Source organism: Arvicanthis niloticus, chromosome 4, assembly GCF_011762505.2.
Source record: "Arvicanthis niloticus isolate mArvNil1 chromosome 4, mArvNil1.pat.X, whole genome shotgun sequence".
NCBI classification, from domain to species: Eukaryota; Metazoa; Chordata; class Mammalia; order Rodentia; family Muridae; genus Arvicanthis; species Arvicanthis niloticus.
In genome coordinates this window covers 21020577-21043567 of record NC_047661.1, presented here as the reverse complement: position 1 = coordinate 21043567, position 22991 = coordinate 21020577, and the positions used below count along the sequence as shown (strand labels likewise).

General features: G+C 35.9%; 1 protein-coding gene across 4 annotated transcripts in view; it reads right to left on the bottom strand.

Moving 5' to 3' along the window:
• The window catches only part of Atp11b (ATPase phospholipid transporting 11B (putative)), a 100603-nt gene that overhangs the window by 9496 nt on the left and 68116 nt on the right, over positions 1-22991 (bottom strand). The window contains exons 20-30 of one of the 4 annotated variants that reach the window (XR_004606608.2): positions 20543-20696; positions 18823-18925; positions 16464-16609; positions 15017-15076; positions 12951-13078; positions 11990-12128; positions 10553-10618; positions 9943-10046; positions 8312-8477; positions 6295-6380; positions 3781-3906 (exon numbers count right to left, since the gene is read on the bottom strand). Coding sequence is in view for 3 of the 4 variants with exons in the window: in XM_076932285.1 (XP_076788400.1) it covers positions 3781-3906; positions 8312-8477; positions 9943-10046; positions 10553-10618; positions 11990-12128; positions 12951-13078; positions 15017-15076; positions 16464-16609; positions 18823-18925; positions 20543-20696 (1192 nt within the window). In the remaining variant the exon portion in view is untranslated. The remainder of the gene's footprint in view (positions 1-3780; positions 3907-6294; positions 6381-8311; positions 8478-9942; positions 10047-10552; positions 10619-11989; positions 12129-12950; positions 13079-15016; positions 15077-16463; positions 16610-18822; positions 18926-20542; positions 20697-22991) is intronic. The other 3 variants (XM_076932284.1, XM_076932285.1, XM_034499919.2) reach the window with 3 other exon arrangements.

Here is a 22991-nt window from a genome sequence, read left to right as displayed (position 1 = left end):
ATATTCTTTCGCCTTCCCCAACTCCTTAAAGATCTTCCCCATCTCCCTACCCACCCAATTTCATTTCTTTCTACCTTAAAAAACAAGCAAAAATCAAGCAAGACAAAAAATATCAATACACACACACACACACACACACACACACACACACACACAGAGTTTTGTGTTGACCAACTACTTAAAAAACTGTTTCCCTTATCCGATCCAATGTACCAAGAACCATGAATCATTAACGGCCACAGAAGGAACATACATTTATAATGAAGGAATCTGGGAGATGCTGGCTTAGGCAAAGGCCCTCATCCATTCCCAGTTTGCACTTTGCTGATTCCTGTGCTCCCACAAGCTCAAGCTTCTTTCCAGAGGGAGGATGCTCCCCTACGGGCGCCACACCAACCAAACTGATGTTTTAACACATTCATCCAGGAAGTATTGAGCTATCCCAAGAACTAGAGAGGAAGGGTTTTATCTGGAACTTCTAAGTTTAATGTCCCAGACTTTGCTCATAGCTGCTGTTCAGCCAGCTAAGAAGGATCTCTTGAAAGTCACATCCACAGGTCATCAGGATGTTTGTGTCCATCTATGCGCTGAAGAATAAATGCTTGAATCTGTATCTGGTTTCAAGTACTGCCTTACATCACTTAAATCTACAGTTAAATGTTAAGTCCTAGATACCCAAGAGAGCAACATGTCAAAACTATTATATAATGTCCTTTTTCAGGTCATCTAATGAGTGAAATAAGAGTACCCCCCTGCAAAAAAAGAAAAAAGAAAAACAAACAAACAAACAAACAAACAAAACCCAAAGAAATAGTAACAACAAAAATTCAGGTGCACTGTAAATGGTGACTACTGTAAAGCCATCTCCAGAAACCCCACTCCTGGTCCAGCAAACCACCATAGAGCTGTCTGTCCTAGGGCAGTCACCTATCTCAACATGCAGGACAGGCTCAGACAGAGACCCTAGAGCCATAGCAGTCAGTGTAATGGGGGTGGGAATGGAGTTTCACTTGATTCAAGGTAACAAGAGGGGAGGCTTTTATCTTCTTAGGATATATGAAAGCCACAACAAGTACTGGTGTGAGATGCCGTCTGGCTGTAGCATAACTAGCTCTGACCATAGCAGACATTTTGATCATGAAGTAGTAGCCCTCACTCTCCAGCAGCCTGGTTCCCAAGTTCCTAGGCAATATCCCCAACCTCATCCCACGGGGACTCAACATGGCTATGGCTGCCTAGGGAGAAATATCCATCTTTATAGACCTAAACTCCTGAAGTAAATTTTTCCTTACTACTCTTGTTTCCGTATAATGGATGAGTGCTGAGTTTTTGTTAGTTACCAACCAACTTCCTTACATCTCATGTTAGAAAGCTGTTCTTTAACATTTTAAATATTTTCACTCTGATTTCATCAACTAAATGTTTTTTAAATTTTAAGAAGGAATTTTCAAATTATTAACTGTATTAAGGCTTTTGCCCATAAATTATATACATACATACATTACACTGCCTGTAATTCCAGTACTGGGAAAGTGGAGACAGAGACTCCTGTTTCTAGATTAAGCTGGCTGGCTAAACCAAATGAGACAGAGAACAGCAGGTTAAATTTAGGGAGGGAGGGAAGGAGGGAGAGAGAGAGAAAAAGAAAGAAAGAAAGAAAGAAAGAAAGAAAGAAAGAAAGAAAGAAAGGTAGGGAGGGAGGGAGGGAGGGGGAGGGGGAAGGAGAGGGGGAGGGAGAGGGAGAGAGGGGGAGGGAGAAGGAGGGGAGAGGGGGAGAGGGGGAGAGGGGGAGAGGGGGAGAGGGGGAGAGGGGGAGAGGGGGAGAGGGGGAGAGGGGGAGAGAGAGGGAGAGGGGGAGAGGGGGAGAGAGGGAGAGAGGGAGAGAGGGAGAGAGGGAGAGAGGGAGAGAGGGAGAGAGGGAGAGAGGGAGAGAGGGAGAGAGGGAGAGAGGGAGAGAGGGAGAGAGGGAGAGAGGGAGAGAGGGAGAGAGGGAGAGGGAGACCCTGCTTCTGTGGATAAAGTGGAGAGACTGATGATGACACCAAGGACTGGCCTGGGAACTCCACACAGAAACATGCCTGAGTACTCCCATACACATGCACACACACTCTTCATATGCACACATTCTGTGCAATTATAAAACTGAATGAAAATTTATATTGATTATATAAACATTTTTATAACTGACATTCCTATTTTCAAAGCAGACTGGAGCCTTTTTATATAAATGATGTATTTATTAAACTGGTTCTTTAACAATAGATGAATGGAAATTTGTAGTTTGGGTAAAGAAGAGCATCAGTATTTGTGAAACATTAAAGTTCTCCATTATAATGGAAAGGGACAGTCAGAGGAGAAAAAGAGCAATCTACTTATAAATTCCTGGGCCTCATGCAGCCCAGGCTGATCTTGACCTTGCTATAGTCAAGGATGACCTTGAACTCCTTCCTGATTTTTCTGACTCCATATCCTGAGGGCTAAGATTGAAAACACATGCCACCATGCCCAGTTTATGCAGTGGTGGGACTGAACCCATGGCTTTGTGCAGACTAGGCAAGCACTCTACCATTAACTACATCTCCAGCCACTTAACTCTAATCTTTGCAACATACCAAATCAAAATGAAAAGTCAGAATTCATTTGACTTTCTTCTGAATTACTACTACTGTTACTACTAATAATAACTGAGAAATTAATTGCCTTCACTGAGGGCAATTAACTAAAGAAATCTAATTTTAAAATATGTCTCATAAATAATTAATATTTTTCAAATTATTGTACATGTTCTATAATCTGATTTATAGGAAAGCTCAAAGATTTATAGTCTTTAAGTGGCTTTGTCTTCTAATTTCTCTATTTGCTTATTCCAGATGAGAAAACATCATCTTCCTTAATAAAATCACAATAAAATGACAATTATAGCCTAAGTAAAAATAGAATTATTGGTGATAGGATTTATAATTACTACAAACCAAAATATTGTTCATATCCGAATTACATCTAGAAGTAGCTTGGATTTACTTGGATTCAAAGTGGAAGTAAAATATTCCTATAACTATAGTTTTTAGATTTAGTCTATGTATTTGAGTGTTTTGCCTGTATGTATGTATGTATGTATGTATGTATGTATGTATGTATGTATGTATACTATGTACAGGCCTGAAGATGGTTCTGAGTCATCCCGTGGGTGCTGAAAACCAAACCCAGGTCCTCTGCAAGAACAGGAAGTGTTCTCTCAAGCCCCACTTTCTTTTATAGATAAAAATATGAAAATCTATGAGAAGAATATCTATTAAATGCCAGTTGATGGGAAACTATTCATTACATCTAACACACTTGCTCATTTGACAACTCAAAAGCCTAGAGGACTTCAGTAACTCAGTGTCTACATTCAATGTATAAAAATATAGACAATAACAACTTCAAAGGGGATAACGATTTCAAAATGGACAAGGCATGCCATACTTTCAAAAACAGTGGAGAGGAGTCATTCCTTGAATGTCAGACAACAGGCTGTGAGAATACCTTACTATATAAGGGAATCTGAGGTGAAACATGATTTATCACTGTACACCCAAACAAATGTGAAATGAGAAATTCAGGGGTAAACATAAAGAAAATTAAGGGATACAAACAAGAAAAAGAACTAAACCAAAACAACATCCAAGGCACAGTGAAGAGTTAGTACAGTGAAATGAGATGTGATGTTGATTCTCCATGGATGCCCCAAGCATGAGAATGCAGTGCACAAGTCCCCGAGAAGGCCCAGCAAAGTACTACCTAGTGCACGCAACAACTGTTCTGCTGGCTGCAAGCCTCATCTAGCAGGTGCCTACTGTCCTCCCCTCTGTGCTGGCTTTCAGCAAATTCATATGCTGAGCCGACTGAACCCTTATCTTCTTCCATCTAGAAGGACAGAAAAGCGGTAAGTCTCATATTCAGAATAATACTCTCATTGTATAATTTAAAACCAAAGCAGTAAGTTGGGTCTACAATCTGAGGCATAGACAAAAGTTCACAAACAGCACAGTTACTGTCACAGGACAGGAGCCAAGGAGCTTCTTGGAAAATACAGCAAAGCATACCATATGAAGCCATGAGTGCAAAGCTCTTAGAAGCACACAGGCTAGTAAAAATCAAGTTTTCTTTAGTTAAATTCTATTTCTTCTGTAAAATTCAGAGCCATCAGGACTTGGCATTCATTTTCTCACCCTTACACAATCATCTTAGGACACTGCTCTACTTTTAACTGGACTAGCAGAAGGGTCATGTGACCTACAAACAGTACATGTGAAAAGGGGTTGTGATTTACTCGTTAATACAATTAAATTGAAATATTTCTCTCGAAATACTTTTTAAAAAAGATTTATCTTATTTTTTAAGTGTATGAGTAATTTTTGCCTGCATGCATGTATGAGCCTGGTGCCTGTGGAAGCCAGAGGATGGTTTTGGATCCCCTGGAACTGGAGTTATACATGGTTGTGAGACGCCATGTGGGTGCTGGGAACTGAACCTAAGTCCTCTGAAGAACAGCCACAGTGTTCTTAACCACTGCAGCATCTCTATAGCCTAGGGAAGGTCAACTTACTTTTGTCTGGCTTTGGTTGAGGACAGTATCTTCTTTTTGTTTTTCTTTGTTGCTAATTTTAAGTTAATAGCATAAAAACCTCCATGTGCTACATACAAACCTAGAATCCTAGAAAGGTAGGTGTTCTGGGATGTGTATGGTGCAGGTGTCGGGAGAACAGTAATTCCTCCTCTGTGACACCTGATCCAAAGATCCTGCTTTCATGGTAAACTTTCAGAGTGAGAATGTTAATCTTACTAGTTTATTACAATATATAATACCTGGGATTGCTATTGTTTTCTTTCCTCACTCTTTTATGTCTAGTATTAGTTTTTAAAGGGGCCTGATTTACACCAACACATGTAAAACTACAAATTCTTAACAACATAATTAATCACAATACAAGTTATCTTCCCTTGTCAAGAGCTGTCCAGTGTTCTTTTATATAACAAACTAGCCTACTGGCAGAGTTAAAGAGCTAGGACCTCAAATATATGATAGATGGCCGCTGATTACAGGAAATCAGCTTCTGAGAAGAGTGGGATTTACATATTTGCTCAACCAAAAGTAAAAACAAATTTTTACATTGAGTTTACTTCTTGGAAATATGAAAACAGTTACCACTCATTTACAATACATAGTTACTGTAGTTGTCACTCAAAATTAAACATCTGAAAAAAAACTTAAAGCCAATAATAAAAACATAAAAAGGTTAGTAAAACTTCAAAACACCTTTTAAATTATAAACTCATACTATATCACCTAAAAGGTTAAATAGTGTTATGTCATAGATACTCATTTGATTACATAAATATACACAACTTAGACATTTGAATAATAAAAATAATTAAAAATATAAATAATTGTCAGGCCGGTTGCATATGACTTTAATCCCAGCATTCACAAAGCAGAGGCAAGTGGATCTCTGTGAGTTTGAGGTCAGCCTGGTCTACATAGTGAGTTCCAGTCCAGCCAGAGATCCTGTCTCAAAACAAAAAAACAACCAACTAACCAACCAACAAACATGTGCGTGCGCGTGTGTGTGTGTGTGTGTGTATGTATGTGTGTATACACACATATTGACATGTTGCTATATTATCAAAAGTTCTAGGATTTCAGCTTTCATTTCCTTCTATCGAAAGATATTTTGAGACAAGTAGCTATTTTTTATAAACTTCCAAATTGGCATGGCTGTGGAGATACAGTTAATATAAGATGTACAAAATATATATTCCAATTTATAGATGCAGTAAAGATCAGCAAGGATATGAGCTACTCATGCAGTCACTGCAGTTTACAAAGACACACACGCACATGTATTTGTACTACAGATTAAGGCAAGACAAAAAACAAGCAACTCTCACTTCCAGGTAACTACATAAACTCAAGCTTAAACTTTAGGATAGCTTTTAAACTACTGAACATGCAGGAGCATTCTTACATATGACTGTTGACAAGCAGAAGCATTAGAATTAGGCTAGAAAAGATAGGTATAAAAATATGTAACAAGGCACAGCTCTCTCCTCTTACTTTCAATTTCCATATAAATTTTCTTCTTGAAGGATAGATATCATTTTTAAGTTTTAATACACATATTAATTAAGGTCAAATTAGAGACAGAGCTGTGAATGCTTGACTCTTCATTGATGCATCTGCCCATCTTTTGGCTATGACTTAGTTGACCTTTGGCATGCATAAGCATTCACAAGGTTCTACGCCTACTCTACCTAAGTTTGCCCAGCTGATTCCTTGCCCTCGACAAAGGCTGCAGTGCGATGAACTCGTCACTTAAAGCCACTGTGTTGGAGTACATCTATAAGTGGACAGAAAAGGGATGGGACACACACAAGTCAGTGAGCTGAATTCATCACCTAGGAGACAGACACAGGACAAGCTTTGTAAATACCAAACACCTGTTCCCACAAGAGCAAGAAATACGCATGGTACACACACAAGTGATATCTGTAGGATGTTAGCCTTGCCATAAGAAAAATTTTCTGTTCACTTTTAAAAACATGCTCTTATTCTGGAGGAAAAAAAGGACTCAGAATAACTGCTGACAGCTCTCCTTTTGATGTAACTTTTCTTGCTATCTGATAATGTAGGAGCCATCTCTCCATCATTTGCAATCAGAAGGAACAACAGAAGCTGAAATGACCACTGCTTATAGCAGAGGGATAATATTACCCTTGTGATATAAATGCCATATACTGTCCCAGTATTAAAAGAAGAGAAGAAACCTGCAGATGACAGTAACAGGCAGGCTAGAAGACCCACGGAAGTAAAATGTTCCTTCCCTTCCCAAATGAGAGCAATCAGAACATCTCATTAATCATTTGGATATTAATTTACATAGCAAAAAGGGGAAATTATTCTGGTTTTACAAATGATAAAATGATTTAGTGTAAATTCCCTTCTTAATAAATTTTAACTTATGTTAAAATAAGTATATTTCAATCTTTTTGTTTAAAAGCATAAAGCATCAAATATTTCCTCTGTGATACTTTAAAACAAGGATACAGAAAAGGTAACAATAAGTAATATCATACCTTTTAGATCAGTAAGTAATCTCTATGAAAATACATTTGAAGCTTTCAAACAATGGAATAATTACAGACAAATGTAAATAAAGGTTAATATGATGCTACTTATAAGTTTTGAGAGGAAAAATAATATAGACCACTAGGTAAGACAGACTACCTCCATAAAAGTCTACAATGTGGAGCTAGAATGATTGTAACCCACACACACTTGACACACTTGTGCTGAGGAACTGAGTTCAGCTCCCAGCACCCACTTTAGGTGGTTCACAACCTCCTGCAGCTCCAACTCAAGAAGATACAGTGCCCTCTTCTGGACTCCAAAGATACCAACATCCATGTGCACATACTTCCCCATATATATACAAATAATTGAAAATTAAAAACAAAATATTTTATTTGAAAAGCCTAAGCAAGTATAATAAACATATTAAAAAGCAATACTTTGACTATAAATATTTATTTCTGAATATTAAAAATAAGGCACAGCTTTCTGATGTAGATTTAAATAATATGTTATAGAATGAGAGTCTGTCCGTGCTATGCACATAAACATTCAGGCAGACACAGAGATCATGTAACTCTTTTCAGCACCATTTAGAAATCATTATGACCTTATTATGACCTTATTCTCACCATCTTATATTGCATCAAAATATACATTCAGTAGAATTATATTACCAAACTAAGTAATGAGAAATAAATGCTGATATAAGCAATGAAACCATTTCTTTACCATTTACTGTGTTTAAACATTCTTTCACTTAATCCTCACTGCAGAGGGAATGAAAGACATTTCAATCATAATTTTACCAATGAGGAAATTGTGGCAGATAAAATAGTATTGGTCCCCAAATATCATATCCTTAAGCACTGGCATACTGCTATGTCTACTGTAGTTTGGAGACATTGGCTACATACCTAGGTCATAGTTGGATGATGCAATAATATTACTGTCTAGAAATAACTTGGTAGTTTGATACTTAAAATTTTAAATTAATATAATTAAAATTATAATTACTATAGTATAATTATAATTACTAGCAGCCATAAAAATCATAGAAAAATATGAAAAAAATTAAAAATATTGGAAACCTCTTTAATATAGGAATAGGTATTTTATAATACCAAAAAATGTGTAAATTATAGTTATCAATCACTAACTGTTTTAACTAAAGAGTTACTGAGTATGAAAGATGCCTACCTGTGCCTTTTCTGTACTTGTAGGATGAAGCTGTCGATCAAACACTTTCTTCACAACATCAACGAACAGACAAGTAACAACCATAAGGAGTATGGCAAACCAAGCTGACCCACTTGACAGGAGCTGAATAAATACAAAGTACATATTCTGGGAGCCCAAAAATGGCCTGCGAAGAAAGACAGTAGACTTATTAAAAGTGAACATTGGTTGTGCATAGCATCACATGCCAGTAGTATAAATACTTTCACGACTATGCAGAAGAACCTTGAGTTTGAGGCCTCCATAGGGAGACAAGCAAAATAAAAACTCAAAGAGTTAAATCAAGACATCACCAAAACTCAAATAACTTAAAATAACAACTCTAAGAGTGCCAGTGAATTTTTCTAAATTGAATCTGGAAGAATTTAAATAAACTAACACAATAAGCTGTGTTAAGATGTAAACTACAGTTAAAGTATTTTACTAATTATACCTTTTTCCTAATAGGGAAATGGCAAGCTAGATAACTAGATAACCCCAGTTTCTTGGCAAGTTATAAAAGAATAGTGAAGAACAGACTAACAGAGACTATAGGAATAAGAAACCAAGAAATACGTGTGTAAAAAATATTTTCTATTTTATATTAATATTTGTTTGTTTGGTTACAAAACAAACAAACAAACAAACAAACAAACAATCTGGGCCAGAGATGACTTCATGGGTAAAGCACACGCTGCCCAAGCCTGACAACTTGAGTTCTCTTCCTGGAGCCCAGTAAAGGTAGAATAAGAGAACCGATGCTATCAAGTTGCCCTCTGACATCCACATGTGCGCTGGGGAACAGAGCCCGATACCCCAGCCCCAGCAACAATACCAGAAAAACCTCCTGATTATCCAAAGCAGACCAAAAGCTAGGCTTTTCTTTATAAACACACTCAGGAACTCAAATCATGGTATTATGAAGGTAGTCTGTTTTCAGTTTTTGTATATCTCAATTGTAAGAGACTTAGGAAAAAAATAGAAACAGGGAAAGGTTTACACAAAATAATATGCATAAGTGTGTTCTTTAATGATCCTTTTATGGAAATTGATGATCAATAGATTCAAGTTCTTTGTGCTATCCTTTAGAAGTTTTGCCCTGGTAAGTGGACCTAAGGTACAACAGACACCTCCAATACATATGCTTTCCAAAAAAAAGGTATCAGTTGACCATCATTTACTAAAAAAATCTTAGGGAGGCATGAATTATTACGCTTCCAAAGAGTCAGTCTACTATGATTTACACTTAATGAAGGTGAAACTTTTGAGAGAAAAGTTACCAACAAAAAGTTAACAGGTTCTATGATTTATTGCATGAGTAAATAAGTAATTTAAAACTAATACTGTTAGTATAAAGACCATTTCTCTGAAGTCAGACCAATGGTTTACAATCTAGCTTTCTTCTGGTTTTACTTTTGTGACCAAGAGACTCAGTTTTCATGTAGGAAAATGAAGACAATAGGGTTATTATGAATAGCAACTCAAAGGAATGAACTTATCACCATAATGTATAAAAACTATTATGAGCAGAATTTTGGTCATCAAGAAACTAATCACAATAAATGTTCATTATTGTTAAATCAACATAATTAAGACACAGTACAGTCACTCACCAGAGAATCCCACCATAAAACAAAGAAAATATAAAATAAAATATAATAGATCCCCAGGTAACAAGATGGTTGATCCAAGTCCAGAAATGAGTTTCCAATGCCATCTAAAACAAACAAACAAACAATCAATATCATATCAATATAAAAATAATAGTTTACTTTAACTTGTCATTTATAGCTGTCTAAAAGCCCTGTGGCTTGGTTCCTTAGAAGGCACAGTATCAATGAAAGAGTCTTAGTAAAAAATGTTGGAATATTTTCTTTCTGTGGAAAAAAAGTATTGAAATGTCATGTGATGGCAGACATTACTTTAACTCTATGGCGCAAACAAACAAACAAAAACCAAAAAAACCCCCAAACCCTTAGATATTATTTTAGATGATACACAGTGAATCCAAATTTCAGTAATTTGTAACAAAATTTATAAGAAGCTTTCCAAAATGATGGACAAGAAGAAAACTTTTACAGCAAAATTTAAATAAATGATTAAAATTTAGTGAGACAATGTACTGTTGAAAAGCTAAAAGGGAAACTTATGTGTCTAGCTAAAAGATGAAGTGAGTGAGAAACACAGACCAAGTGCATACAGGTTTCTTATATCATAGCATACCTTCACTGTGACTGTGATAACCATGACTGTGAAGACCAAAGTACCAAATGTCCAGTTTCCAAACATCTAAACACAAGGAACGACTAATATGTTAGTTATCAACATAATGTTCACTCCACTATGAGGTAAAAGTAATCTTATTCTTTACAAAAAGTATTTGAATTAAGACAGATATACACATGAACTCTGATGATATTAATAAAGTGACAAGGACAAAAATAACTGAAACTTTACTGTGGTAACTATTCTGAACAGTGCCCCTTTGGATAATAGATAAAACCAGAAATATAAAGATGGTTCAGAATTCAGAATTTGTTTATCAAGACTGTTTTTAACTTAGGATTTGTGTTATTGTATTGCTGTCCCCTTGTAAAAATGATTAACATCTTGCTTGACTGCAGTTATTTTCTGAAATATTTCCAACTAGAAGTTATACTAGAACATTTGCTACAGTGCATCTGGATAGAAAAATCTTAGTAAGCAAAAAAGAAAAAAATAAACTTAAAACCAGTATCTGGAAAAAAAAAAAGATAATGGCCAATAGAACTATCCTGCAAAGGATTCCATGTAAATACTCCACGTACTATCAGACAGAAGCACTCTTAGTCTTTAGAGTACAAACTTACACATGCAAAATCCCAGAAGAATATCAAGATTTTATTACCATATTTAGACTGTAAGTATGCAGATTTTATGAATTTAACTTACAAAGCATTCATGATCTTAATACTCATTTAAACTTTACCTAAAGGCTGATTGGTTTTTAATGTATACATGTCTAGCAGCAATTACTTCACAAACTTACTGAGGCTCCCTGACTTTGACATCATTTGTAAAGTGAGGGTAAGTACATTCAAAGTATGCAGAATGGACAAAGTTTCTGGTATATAAAAAGTGAGTGGTAAATACACATTGCTTATTAATATTAATATTGGAACATCACTTTACATTATTTTATTTGAGTGTACCTTGCAGTCTTCCAAGAAGACACAGAATGTGGAATCATACTGAACCCATGCTTATTTCTCACTATTTTAGGTATGCAGAGTTACAGATTCCAAAAATCAATGGGTATGAAGTAAAGTCCCAAGTGCCAGTCTCTCAGGACGACAGAGGCAGGTACTTTGCTGTAAGCACACCACTTTGACCTGGGACTGCTAAAACTATGTGCCTGATCCTGAGGGTCTGGCCTTACTTAAAGCATGCTGTATTCTACTTCCTTAGAAAGGGAGGCAGCATTTTGCCTGCAGAAGTCAAACTGGGTGCTTCTTTTGGAGTGAGGAGTGAGCTCATGAAGACCAACTCTTTCCACTCTGACATCCTCTTGCACTCAACTGAGGCAGGGGCATTTGGGGATTGGGCTAAGAGAACGTGATTTAAGCTTACATTCTTTTCAACATTATTAAAATTTTCAAACATTTGTAAAACATTTTTTACCTGGCCATTCCCAAGCAGAGATGTATCCTTCCCCACTAGAAAGTAGGATCCAAAGAAGAAAATGAAGGCATGGCTGAAACCCAGGATGGTCCAGTAAAGAAACGCTTTAATGCTCAAGAGACGGTTTTTACTAATGTCCCTGCAATTATTTTTAAGAAGAAAAAGCAACACACTAGGATTCATTTTTGAACAATTAATTTAACTAATAATTTATAATTATAGAATTTTAAGGTGGCTAAAAAATATCAGCAAAAAGAATAAATTCACACACCATTTCTAATAATAGCATATATCTTGATAACAGCTAAGAATTCATATAATAAATTCAAGTATCTTTTCATTTGATAATAAAACATGATACAGGCACAGTAGTTCAGTACAACTGTGAGAAACTGATTATCTACATTATAGTCTGTTCTCATTCAGCCACACTGCCACAGTGATCTCTTTGGTAAGATACAAGTTGGGTTCAACACCAAGGTTCCTCATTATCTTCATTTCAGAAGTTAATTGTTATGAGGGTAACAGACTGTCCAGGGTATTCTGGTAAGGTAGAGTAAGCAATTCCTCACATAACTGGCTACGTCTGTATCGGGCACCTCTACAACCTCTGACAGTTTACGAAGATCACAGGCTAGTCCTGACAGGCTTGGCATCTCTAGAATCACCTGGTTGGGGAGTTCTGGAAAAAGCAGGAACTACTGTCCTTCACCTGCACTTACCTTTGATTAGCACTCATAAATTATGTAATAATAAAATATAAACTAATTCTTAAAGAAACTCTAGATGCGATTAACAACTGAATAACTACTCTTGTGTACAACAGCCCAAGGATGGAAGTGTTTATTCCTAAAAACACTGAAAATTTATTGAAAATTTCTCTTTAACATTGAAAAACTTTAACCACCCAACAATCATGCTTTTCACTACCAATCCACATCCAATAATGGACACTACATACCGATAGAGGGTAGGCTTGGTCTGTAATACATGTGGGTCTATATGCTGTTCCAAAAGACTATATATGAGAACAGGTAGGGAAGTAAAACAGATATTGTATAAAGTCAGGTACACGCTGTCATACAGTGTCTAAAAAGAGAAATAAATTAGAGAAATTTTGAGATTCTAAATTATACATTCTATCACATATATAGTCATGGGAAAATATTAAAAGTAAGTACCTTAATTTTTCAAATTATATTAAAATCCCTTTAAAAGAATTTCAATGAATAAACGTGCTTTGTTTTAGAATAGAACCTATACTGTTCCTAGAGCTATGTTGTCTGGGGACTGAACTTTTTTTTTTTTTTTTCACAGTGTAGTAAACTGGATTTTCACCTCAAGCCTCTAAGTTGGTCAGTGCTGTGCAGGTTAACAGTTCTCCTACATGCATCCTCAGCTCGTGGGTAATTCTCCGATGGCTACACCTCCTCTCCCCCACCTTCTATCTTCTATACGGCTTACAGTTCTGAAACCTCTTTTTTTCCATAGAAGGTATTTTTTTTTTTTAAATGGCTAAGTCCTTGGTGACATCATTGTCCTCTCAAGTGTTTCAGTTGCTACTGCTGGTACTAATGCTTGACATCTTTTGCCTATGGTCACTGTCATTGTGCTGATTGGTTTTTGTCAACCTGACACAAATTAGACATATGTGAGAAAAGAAAAATTTTTTAAATTCTTATTTATGTAGTTTTAAATATTGAAATGTTTTGTCTGCATAGACATCTGCATGCCAGAAAAGGGCACAGATCCTTTTATAGATGGTCATGAACCACCATGTGGTTGATGGGAATTGAACTTAGGACCTCTGGAAGAGCAGCCAGTGTTTTTAACTGCTGAACCATCTCTCCTATAAGAGAAAAGGGAACCTTAATATAGAAAATGCCTCCATACTATTGGCCAGTAGTCAGTCTATGGATAATGCCTGACTAATGACACAGGCCACTGTGCACCGTGCCATCTCTGGGTAGGTGTTTCTGGGTTTTATAAGAAAGCACACAGAGCAACCATGAGTGAACAAGCCAATAAGCAGTGTTTCTCCATGGCTGTGCTTCACTTTCCTGCCTGAGTTCCTGCCCTGGCTTTGCTGAGAGGTGGAGTGTGACCTGAGAGGTGTAAAGTGAAGCAAACCTTTCCTTCCAAGCTGCTTTTGGCCATGGTGTTTTATCACAGAAACAGAAACCCTAAGGAAGACACTTACTATTACTCTCTCTTTAAAAAGCTTGTCAAACTGTATCAGGTTCCTATTGTCACATGGTCTGAAAGTATTTAATTCAGGTAAGCTACTGCTAGTAATCTATGTCTAAGATGTAATTTCAAAGTTAAAGCTCTGCATTATAAATGAGGAAAAGGCAATTACAAAGAGAAATTAGTGATTTAACTTATAACCGAAGATCAGAACCACTGTAGACAGACAGTATTTTAAGATGCATAAGGAGCTATGTGAAAGTTTAATTATGGAAAGCTAGTTTTGAGGTGAGATTTATGTAATTCCCGACCTAAATCACTAAGGTTCCCAGCAAATTTTTAAAACTTCAGGATTAGGAAGTAAGTGAACCTCTAATACTTAGTTGCTCTGACTTGGTATCAACTATACAGAAATACTACGAATAAATAATAACAGTTACCAAGCTTGGGGAGGTGAGTCGTTGTTAAGAGTACTTGACTGGAGTTTACACTCAGCAATACTGAGGTGGTGGTGGGAACTTAAACCTGTAATCCTACCACTTGGGAAGTAGAGGCAGGAAGACTAGTTCAAAATCATCCCTGACTACACAGTGATAAGAAAGCATGGACTCTTTAAAACCTTCCATAAACAAACAAATGAAGAGTTAATGATTAATGTTAATTTAAAAAGAATACACAATCAACATATATATTGGTATTAACAGTAATCATAAATTAAAGCCAGAATAAATATTATAAATGCTAAGGTGGATTAAGTAAGTAAGTCTAATTCCTTGCAGGATCAAGACTTGAACACATTAACCTTCTGAATGGACAAACACAAACCTGTGTTTTACTTACTTGTTGAGAAAACAAACAGTAGAACTGATATAAAAACTGGGGTGTGATAAAGCACACATTCTGGAAAACAAGATGGGAAGTGATTCAAACAGTGATGACTAAAGAAACAGAGATCTTAACTGGTTACAAAGCCTAGAAAGAGCATCTCAGTTGATTCCTACTGCAATGCATTTTCCCCTAAGGACACACCCATGTAAGATGAGAATACAGAATTCTCTCATTTTATTAAGTCATGTCTAGAAGCTGCTTAGAGAATCATACAGATATTATAGTGAAAATTCTTAGTTCCCATCACTTCTAAGCAGTAAAAGTTATATTTAAACTCTTAGCCCATAATATCATAGATATTACTATTATGTAACAGTGGCTTAAATTTCAGAACTATAAGAATTTTATACTGCCAAACTATTTAGAGCATGTAGGTGTAACTAGCACAGCATCTTACTATCTTAGGATTTCTCATATTACAAGTGAAGCAAGAAGGTAGAAGAACACTGCCCAGACCACTTTACAGTAACGGTCAATCTATCTCATCACAAGTAAAAGCCAGAACAGTAGGCTAAAGAAAACTATCACATCTGCTTATGGTAGTATACAAGTTGTGTTCAATCATCTTGCAACTATTAATTACAAGAACAAATCCAACATGAGATATTCTGGTATGGTAAATGATTATTAGCAGGGACTCAAAACATGGATTCACTGAATCCCACCTTCCTTAAAAGAAAACAACATTTCAACGTTATATTCAACATATATTATACAAACAGGCCCTCCATAACTGAGAGATTTATGCATTTACTATCACAGGACACCCTTAAAAACAAAAAAGATTAAGGACTCTGCGATGAATTCATGAAATTAGGTTTAATTAAATTTATTACTAAACAAACATAAAATAGCTTTAAGGAAATTAAATTTATTGTAGCTAAATTTGCCCAGAATAATAAATTTTAAGTATAAATTTTGATTCCTGATAAATTTACATACCATAAAATTAAGAGAACTTTCCCAGAAAGCATGTGTTTGTGTGCTCTCTTGTTTTTGATATTTACTTATCATGTGAGTGAGAGAGACAAGAATACAGAGCAGAGACTGAGAGAGTAAGCAAGTCTACATCATACACATATGTGAAGGTCAGAACAACTGTAGTATTTCTCTTCTTCTACTATGGAGTTCTCTATCATGGGGTCCGAGGTTTGAACTCAATAGTGTCAGGTTGTTGGCACTGAACCCTCTGACTCAGAAATGACTTTTTAAGCAATCCTATCACTTTGTGTTCAGTGGCAACCACTGATTTGCAGTCTGCCAGCACTAAATTTATTTATAAAATAGTTTTGTTTAAAGAAACTGTTTTAAGAATAATTTGAATATTTGTAACATTCTTCATTGGAATTTCAAGTTAAAATATTTTAATAATTGATTTTTGTAATCCAACAAAACTTACCTTGTAAAAAAAATACTGTACAAGGGTAGCTATTCTAATATAATAAAAATGACCATGAACAAAAAGTAATTTGGAGAGAAATTTAAATCTAGCTACTGCATAGTCACTGTTTCTTGCAGCTTGCCTTCCTTCTTTACCCATGATTCCTGCAATAAAGAAGATGAGAAGGAATGTTCACTGATAATCAGAGTGTAATTTTTACCACACACACACACACACACACACACCCCACTCTGAATTATTTATAGTTGCTATAGCTGTACATAGGTACTAAACCCTAATAACAGCAGTTAGCAGCTATCTAAAAGGGATTCTATTTAAATATGTTTAATATAAAAGCTAAATACATACTAAACATGTAACATCAATTTTCAAAGACATAGAAGAAAATAAATATAACATTGAAGTGTTTAGATCTAGCTGAGGCATCAACCATATACTGACAAGCACAAAGGGCTAAGCTTTTTCATGAGCACACAGCTCTAGGACATCTTTAAACTCACCAGTTTCAAAGATACTAAAAAGACTAAAATCCAGGAATTTAAACCCAACAAAAAATAAGCACATTTTTAAACAATTTTAAGCTGTGGTATATAAGTGATGGTGTTTTTCAGGGTAGGAGTAGGTGGGTGGGTAAGCACCCTCATAGAAGCAGGGGAAGCGGGGATGACATAGGAGGTTTTCAGAGAGGAAACCGGGAAAGGGGATAACATTTGAAATTTAAATAAAGGAAATATCCAAGAAAAGAAAAGAAAAGAAAAGAAAAGAAGAGAAAAGAAAGGAAAAGAAAAACCCTTGTTTTCAGAGACTTTGTTCTCCCTGTCACATATAGTGATCTCTTCCTTACAGTCAAATAAATTTCTTGGTGTGGTATTATGCTTCAAATGTCTTTTCATAACTCAAATAACAAAACTGCTCATAGAAATGTCTTTCAGTTACTTTTTATGACCTTAAAGAATTACATACGACCTCACTCCATCTGGAATTTGTTTTTATAAAGGTAGTAAAAAAGACATACAACTTTCTTTTAACCAAAGTAACTTGCTGTTGCTTACTTATGGAAGCTTTAAGTATTTCCTTTGCTATATATTAAGCAATGTTTCCTTGTGTATGTATGCATGCATGTACACATGCTTGCTGATGTATGCAAGTAGTGGACAGACATAGTTACAAAGCACCAGCATCACTTGACAGTGCATCTTGGCAAAGAGTCTCTTACTGAACCTGGGGCTTGCTGTCTCAGCTAAACGTAGCTGTGTGGAGAACCCCTGAAGTCAGTCTGGTCTAGCCAAGTGCTGCTGCTTGAGTTATATAGAGATTTGTACTATGGCTGGCTTTTATGTGGGTACTAGAGAGCTGAACTTAGCTGCTCAGCCTGCCTAGCCAACACTTCACTCAGCAGGCCATCTCCACAGCTCCCAAATCAGCTTTATATGCTTACTATATAGTATAAAGTTATTTAAAATTACAACTGAGATTTATTGGAAATAGTTTAAAAACCACAAAGAAGGATAAAGTTTCAAAATGAATATTTATATCCCAAAGAGGAAGGATTGATTTTAAGACATAAAACTATCTGGCCTCAACTCTAGCCATCATACACATCATGAAGACGCTTGCTAAACAAGGCTGTCTCCTCTAAGCTGGAATTTTATCCCTCAGAGGAGCTACACATGGTCCTCACGCTTGTTCTTGATTTGTAACATAACACTTACAGATCAGAGTAGATAAACAGTAAATCACTGCTAAACCACTGCCAATATAGTACTAGTACACCACTGAATCCAATAAAATGGTTCTATACTAAGAACAGGAACAAGGAAAATGTTTTGGGGGTAACCACATATGATCTTAGGAGTATAGAGAATCATATACAATTAAAATCAGGAAAGTATTAGAATTCTTTTTATTTTCTATCAGTTTGGGGTAATTGTTTTTTCTAAAATTGTCCTTAAAATACAAACCATAATTTTTAGTATTAATAATAAAAATAATTAATCATAATTATAAATTATAAATTTAAAACTTTGAGAGCAACTATGTAAAGTTAAAAAGAATAAAATGATGTAAGAAAGTTCTTTGTGGGGTACAAAATGAGATGTGAAAATAAAATTACTTTTAACTAAACAAAGACAAACTTCACTAATGTATTTCTTCCTTTAATAATATTTTAAGCTAATATATTATAAATAGTAGACTAAATAATAATTGGCTTCTTATTGGGAATATACTGTCATGTAATGTCACATTGTATTTGTTTTCATTTCATATACTGGACATTGTACTTTACAAAAAGGAAAACTCAAAACTACCAAGTAATTATATACCAACTTTTAAAATTCAAGAAAAAGTCAATTACCTATGCCAACATGCGCTTCTTGTATCATGCTTACGTCATTAGCACCATCACCAACAGCCAGTGTTATCGGTTTCTCAGGGGAGATTTTTATTAGTCTTATCACCTGAAAAACATACAATGAAATCTTTCTTTTGTGATTAAATTTCCATTTTCTTGTATTTGTGTAATGCCCTCTATCTGAAATCTTCTGTAATAGTATGGTAGTGAAGAAGACATTTAGCTTCATGCTAGACAGTAACATGCAGTAAGGTCCATCTGTTGGAGGGGTATGAAGATTAGGGTTTAACAATGTCTTTCAGAAATATCCTAACAAAGTAGTTTTCTGCTTGGATTTTAGGAAGAGAAGAATTTTTTAAATGTATTCTAAAATTTTTATAAGACTAACAACTTATTTAAATAAATATACTCATTGAGTTGCCAGACAAAATTCTCAAAAAAGAAAATACTCTATTTGATAAAAAAGACATATATTTACTCTGATTAGCTAAATCTCAAGATTTAAGAAAATATTGCCCAGCAGTGGTGGCGCACGCATTTAATCCCAGCACTTGGGAGGCAGAGGCAGGTAGATTTCTGAGTTTGAGGCCAGGCTGGTCTTCAGAGTGAGTTCCAGGATAGCCCAGGCTATACAGAGAAATCCTGTCTCAAAAAACCAAAACAAACAAACAAACAAACAAACAAACAAAAAATTATAGTCAGTGAAATCAAAACAAGTTTATTTGGAATTCTTCTGAAAATACTTTTTAAACCTGTGTGTTTTGGGGGGAGGAGGGTATGCACATGAGATGGCCAGTGTTTGCAGGTCAGATGACAGCTCTGGGGAGCTGGTGCATTCCTTACATCTTTATGTGAATCTCACGTATGGAATCAAGGTCACCAATCTGACTTGACAATGCCTTTACCCAATGACCCTTGCTGTAGAGCAGAGACATGTCTGTGCTCTAATTTCAATCTCCATTCAAAATTTTATAAATCTAAATAAGCCTGGCTATCTGTATGCAAAACAACCAGTACTTTATTTGCATTTCTAAGAATATTATATTTCTTTAAAAGTTGTGCATTTTCTGTGTATGCATATGTGTCTATGTTTATGGGTACACATACAGAAGTCAAAGGAGGACTCATAGAAGTTTGTTCTTTCCTTCTTCCATGTGGGGCCTGAGGATGGAATCAGGAATCAGGTAGTCAGGCTTAGCAGCAGGTTCCTTTACCTGATGAACAAGCTATTTTGATGACTTACTAAGTATGGTTTTTGAAGTAAAGAGTCTAAAACCTCAAGATATTCCAAAAATTTATAAATTCCAAAAATTTATAAAAATTGTTTGGGTAGGTTTTCAGTTGAATCCTAGGTACCTACAATTTAAGTATTTCTTGTATATAGTTTATCGTGAGAAGATGATAAAAGTGAATTGGGTTTCAACCTTCCTTATTTATAACTTAATAGCTGCTGCCTCCTCTTTTCTTCCCTCCCTCCCTCCCTCATTCCTTCCTTCTTGATAATGTTAGTTGGGGGTGACCTCAAACTTGTAGTTCTCTCACCTCAGCCTCTTGGATGCTAGGATTTACACGTATGTGCCCCTACATTGAGGTTGATAACTTTCAATAAAGAATTATCTTGTTCTTTCTTTCCTTCCTTTCTTTACTCCTTCTCTCTCCCTTCCTTAAAGAGTATCTTTACCTCTAAGTATCTTAATGGGACTTTTTTATGATGTATACTTACTTTTGCTTTCTGTAAAGGTGCCATGCGACAACATAATACAGCTGAGCAGTTTCTGCACACTTCCATAAATAGCTTTTCATGTTCCCTGAGTGCAAGAGATAAGCTGGTCCCATCTACTACCAGCCCGTGCTGAATCACATGGTCCTCTGTAATCCTAGAAAAGAAATAATTATCTATTTCATACTCTGAGGCCAGATTATTTACTTATTGAAAGATAGACAGTTCAACCAGACAACTATTGAATGACTTATGTATAAGTGAACAAACTTAGTTGTATTACCTGAAAGGTGAGATAAAATATAGCTTTCGTATCAAAAAAGAAATGAATACTAGTAATGATTATAACAAATTTATCAAAAGAACACATATAGAAGACCAAAAGAAAACATGCAAAAATACAATCAGTAAGCTTTACATACTTGTATAGTATTATCAACATTGTATCTTCCTTACAATTTTCAGTACTTTTAAATGATACTTTTTAAAATTTTTACATTTTATTTATTTATTGTGTGTATATATGCATATGCACACATGTAGAAGTCAAAGGACAACTTGAAAAAAAATGGTTCACTTTTTCCATGTGGGTCTCAGGACTGAATTTGTGTAGTCAGGCTTGGTGACAGGCACATAACCCACTGAGCCAAGCTCACAGGTGCAACATAATTTTCAATAACCAGTAAGTAATTTTAAAACATAACACATATATCTCAAACCATTTTGAGCAGTTAACTTGTTCCTGTCGTTATTCTTCTTAAACATTAGCTCACCATTATAGTATTCACATGCTCTCAAAATAGCACAATTTCCAAGTTAAAGTGCAAAGACTTGTCTAGAAGTAACACTCTTAAAAAATACTCTTTGACTCTCTGCTTCATGGTAGCAGTAAAGGATGTGAATTCTCAACTTCTCATTGCCTGCTGCCATGCAGTCTTTGACATTATAGACTCTAGTCCCCTAGGACTATATACCCAAAGAATCTTATTCTTCTATAAAGTACCTTGGTCATGATGCTTCATCATAGCAATAATAAAACCAAAGAATACAAAAGTTGGTATAAGAAAGTGGGCTGTTGCTATGAAGAACATGACCATTTGACTTCCTGGTTTGTTTTGTTTTATTTGTAGAAATGTGGAAGACTATGGAATTCTGGACTAGAAAGCAATTCAATGCTGTCATCAGCACTCATAAGGCCACCCCAGCAGCAGACTGGATGGTAGTGCTAAAAGCAAAGGAGACTAGAGAGTCATGGCTTGAGAAGTTTCAGAGGAAGGCAAGGACTTTAAAAGTAATGGGGCTAGAGTCTATTCCTGTGCTATTTTGGCAAGGAAACTGGCTGCCTTCTGTCTGAGTCCTAAGAACTTACCTGGGCGAAATTAAATTGAAAAAAAAAAATGTGAGAAATGTCCAGACTGCATAGCACTGATTTTGTGGTGTGGTTATTAATGATAATGCTTATACAGATCTATAATGAAGAAGAGCCATGTGGAGCAGAAAGGAAAACAAAATGTAGAGTTTTGGAGAAAAACAGCACTAGGAAGCTTAATGTTATAACCAAGTTAAAAAAGCTGTAATTGTTAAGGAGAACACTACCTAATTCATTCTATGAAGCCTTGTAGTGCACAGGCCAGGTGCTATTTGCATATTGATGCTAATTCTGCTCTCCTGGGAGGGGCTGCTGACAAGGTGTGAGTCACTTACTCAGGTGACTTCTTGTGAACCATCCCCTAATGAATAAAAGAAGCCAATCACTGGGCAAGTAGGTCAGACTTCTGGGTTGGAGATGGGAAGAGAGGAACGGTCTTTTTGGATGGGGACAGTGTGAGGACAAAATGTAGCTACTATGTCTCCTGGTTTGTATGGTGGATCTACCAGTATTCGACAAAGGAGGATTTAGATTTAATATAGATACAAGACTAGGATTCTAGTTGTTGCACCCAGAGATTGAGTTACCATTGTTTCTGAACTAAGTTTGTGTGGTGTTCTCCTTCCCACCACGTTGGTTCTACTGGGTTCCAGAGAGAAAGGTATGGTGGCAAAGCATGGGTTTGCCAGATGTGCACCACAAAGGCCGTGGGGGTTTTGAAGCATGGGGCTAGTGAGGTAGCGACCAGCCAGTGGGAACTTAGCGAGCTGGGTGGAGAGATTCTGGAGCTCTGAGTCTGAGAGTCTCCAAGAGATAAGATCAGGCTGGAGACCACCAGGGCTTCAGGGAAATTGCCGATCTTTTTAATATTTTTAAATAATTTAAAAAATTTCCCACAAGGCCATAGTTACTTTGATTCCTAAGCTACACAAAGACTCAACACAATGTAATACTATTCAGCTATTAAAAACAAGGACATAATGAATTTGGCAGGTAAATGGATGGAACTAGAAAATATCATCCTAAGTGAGGTAACCCAGACCCAAAAGGATATGCATGGGATGTACTCACTGATAAGTGGAC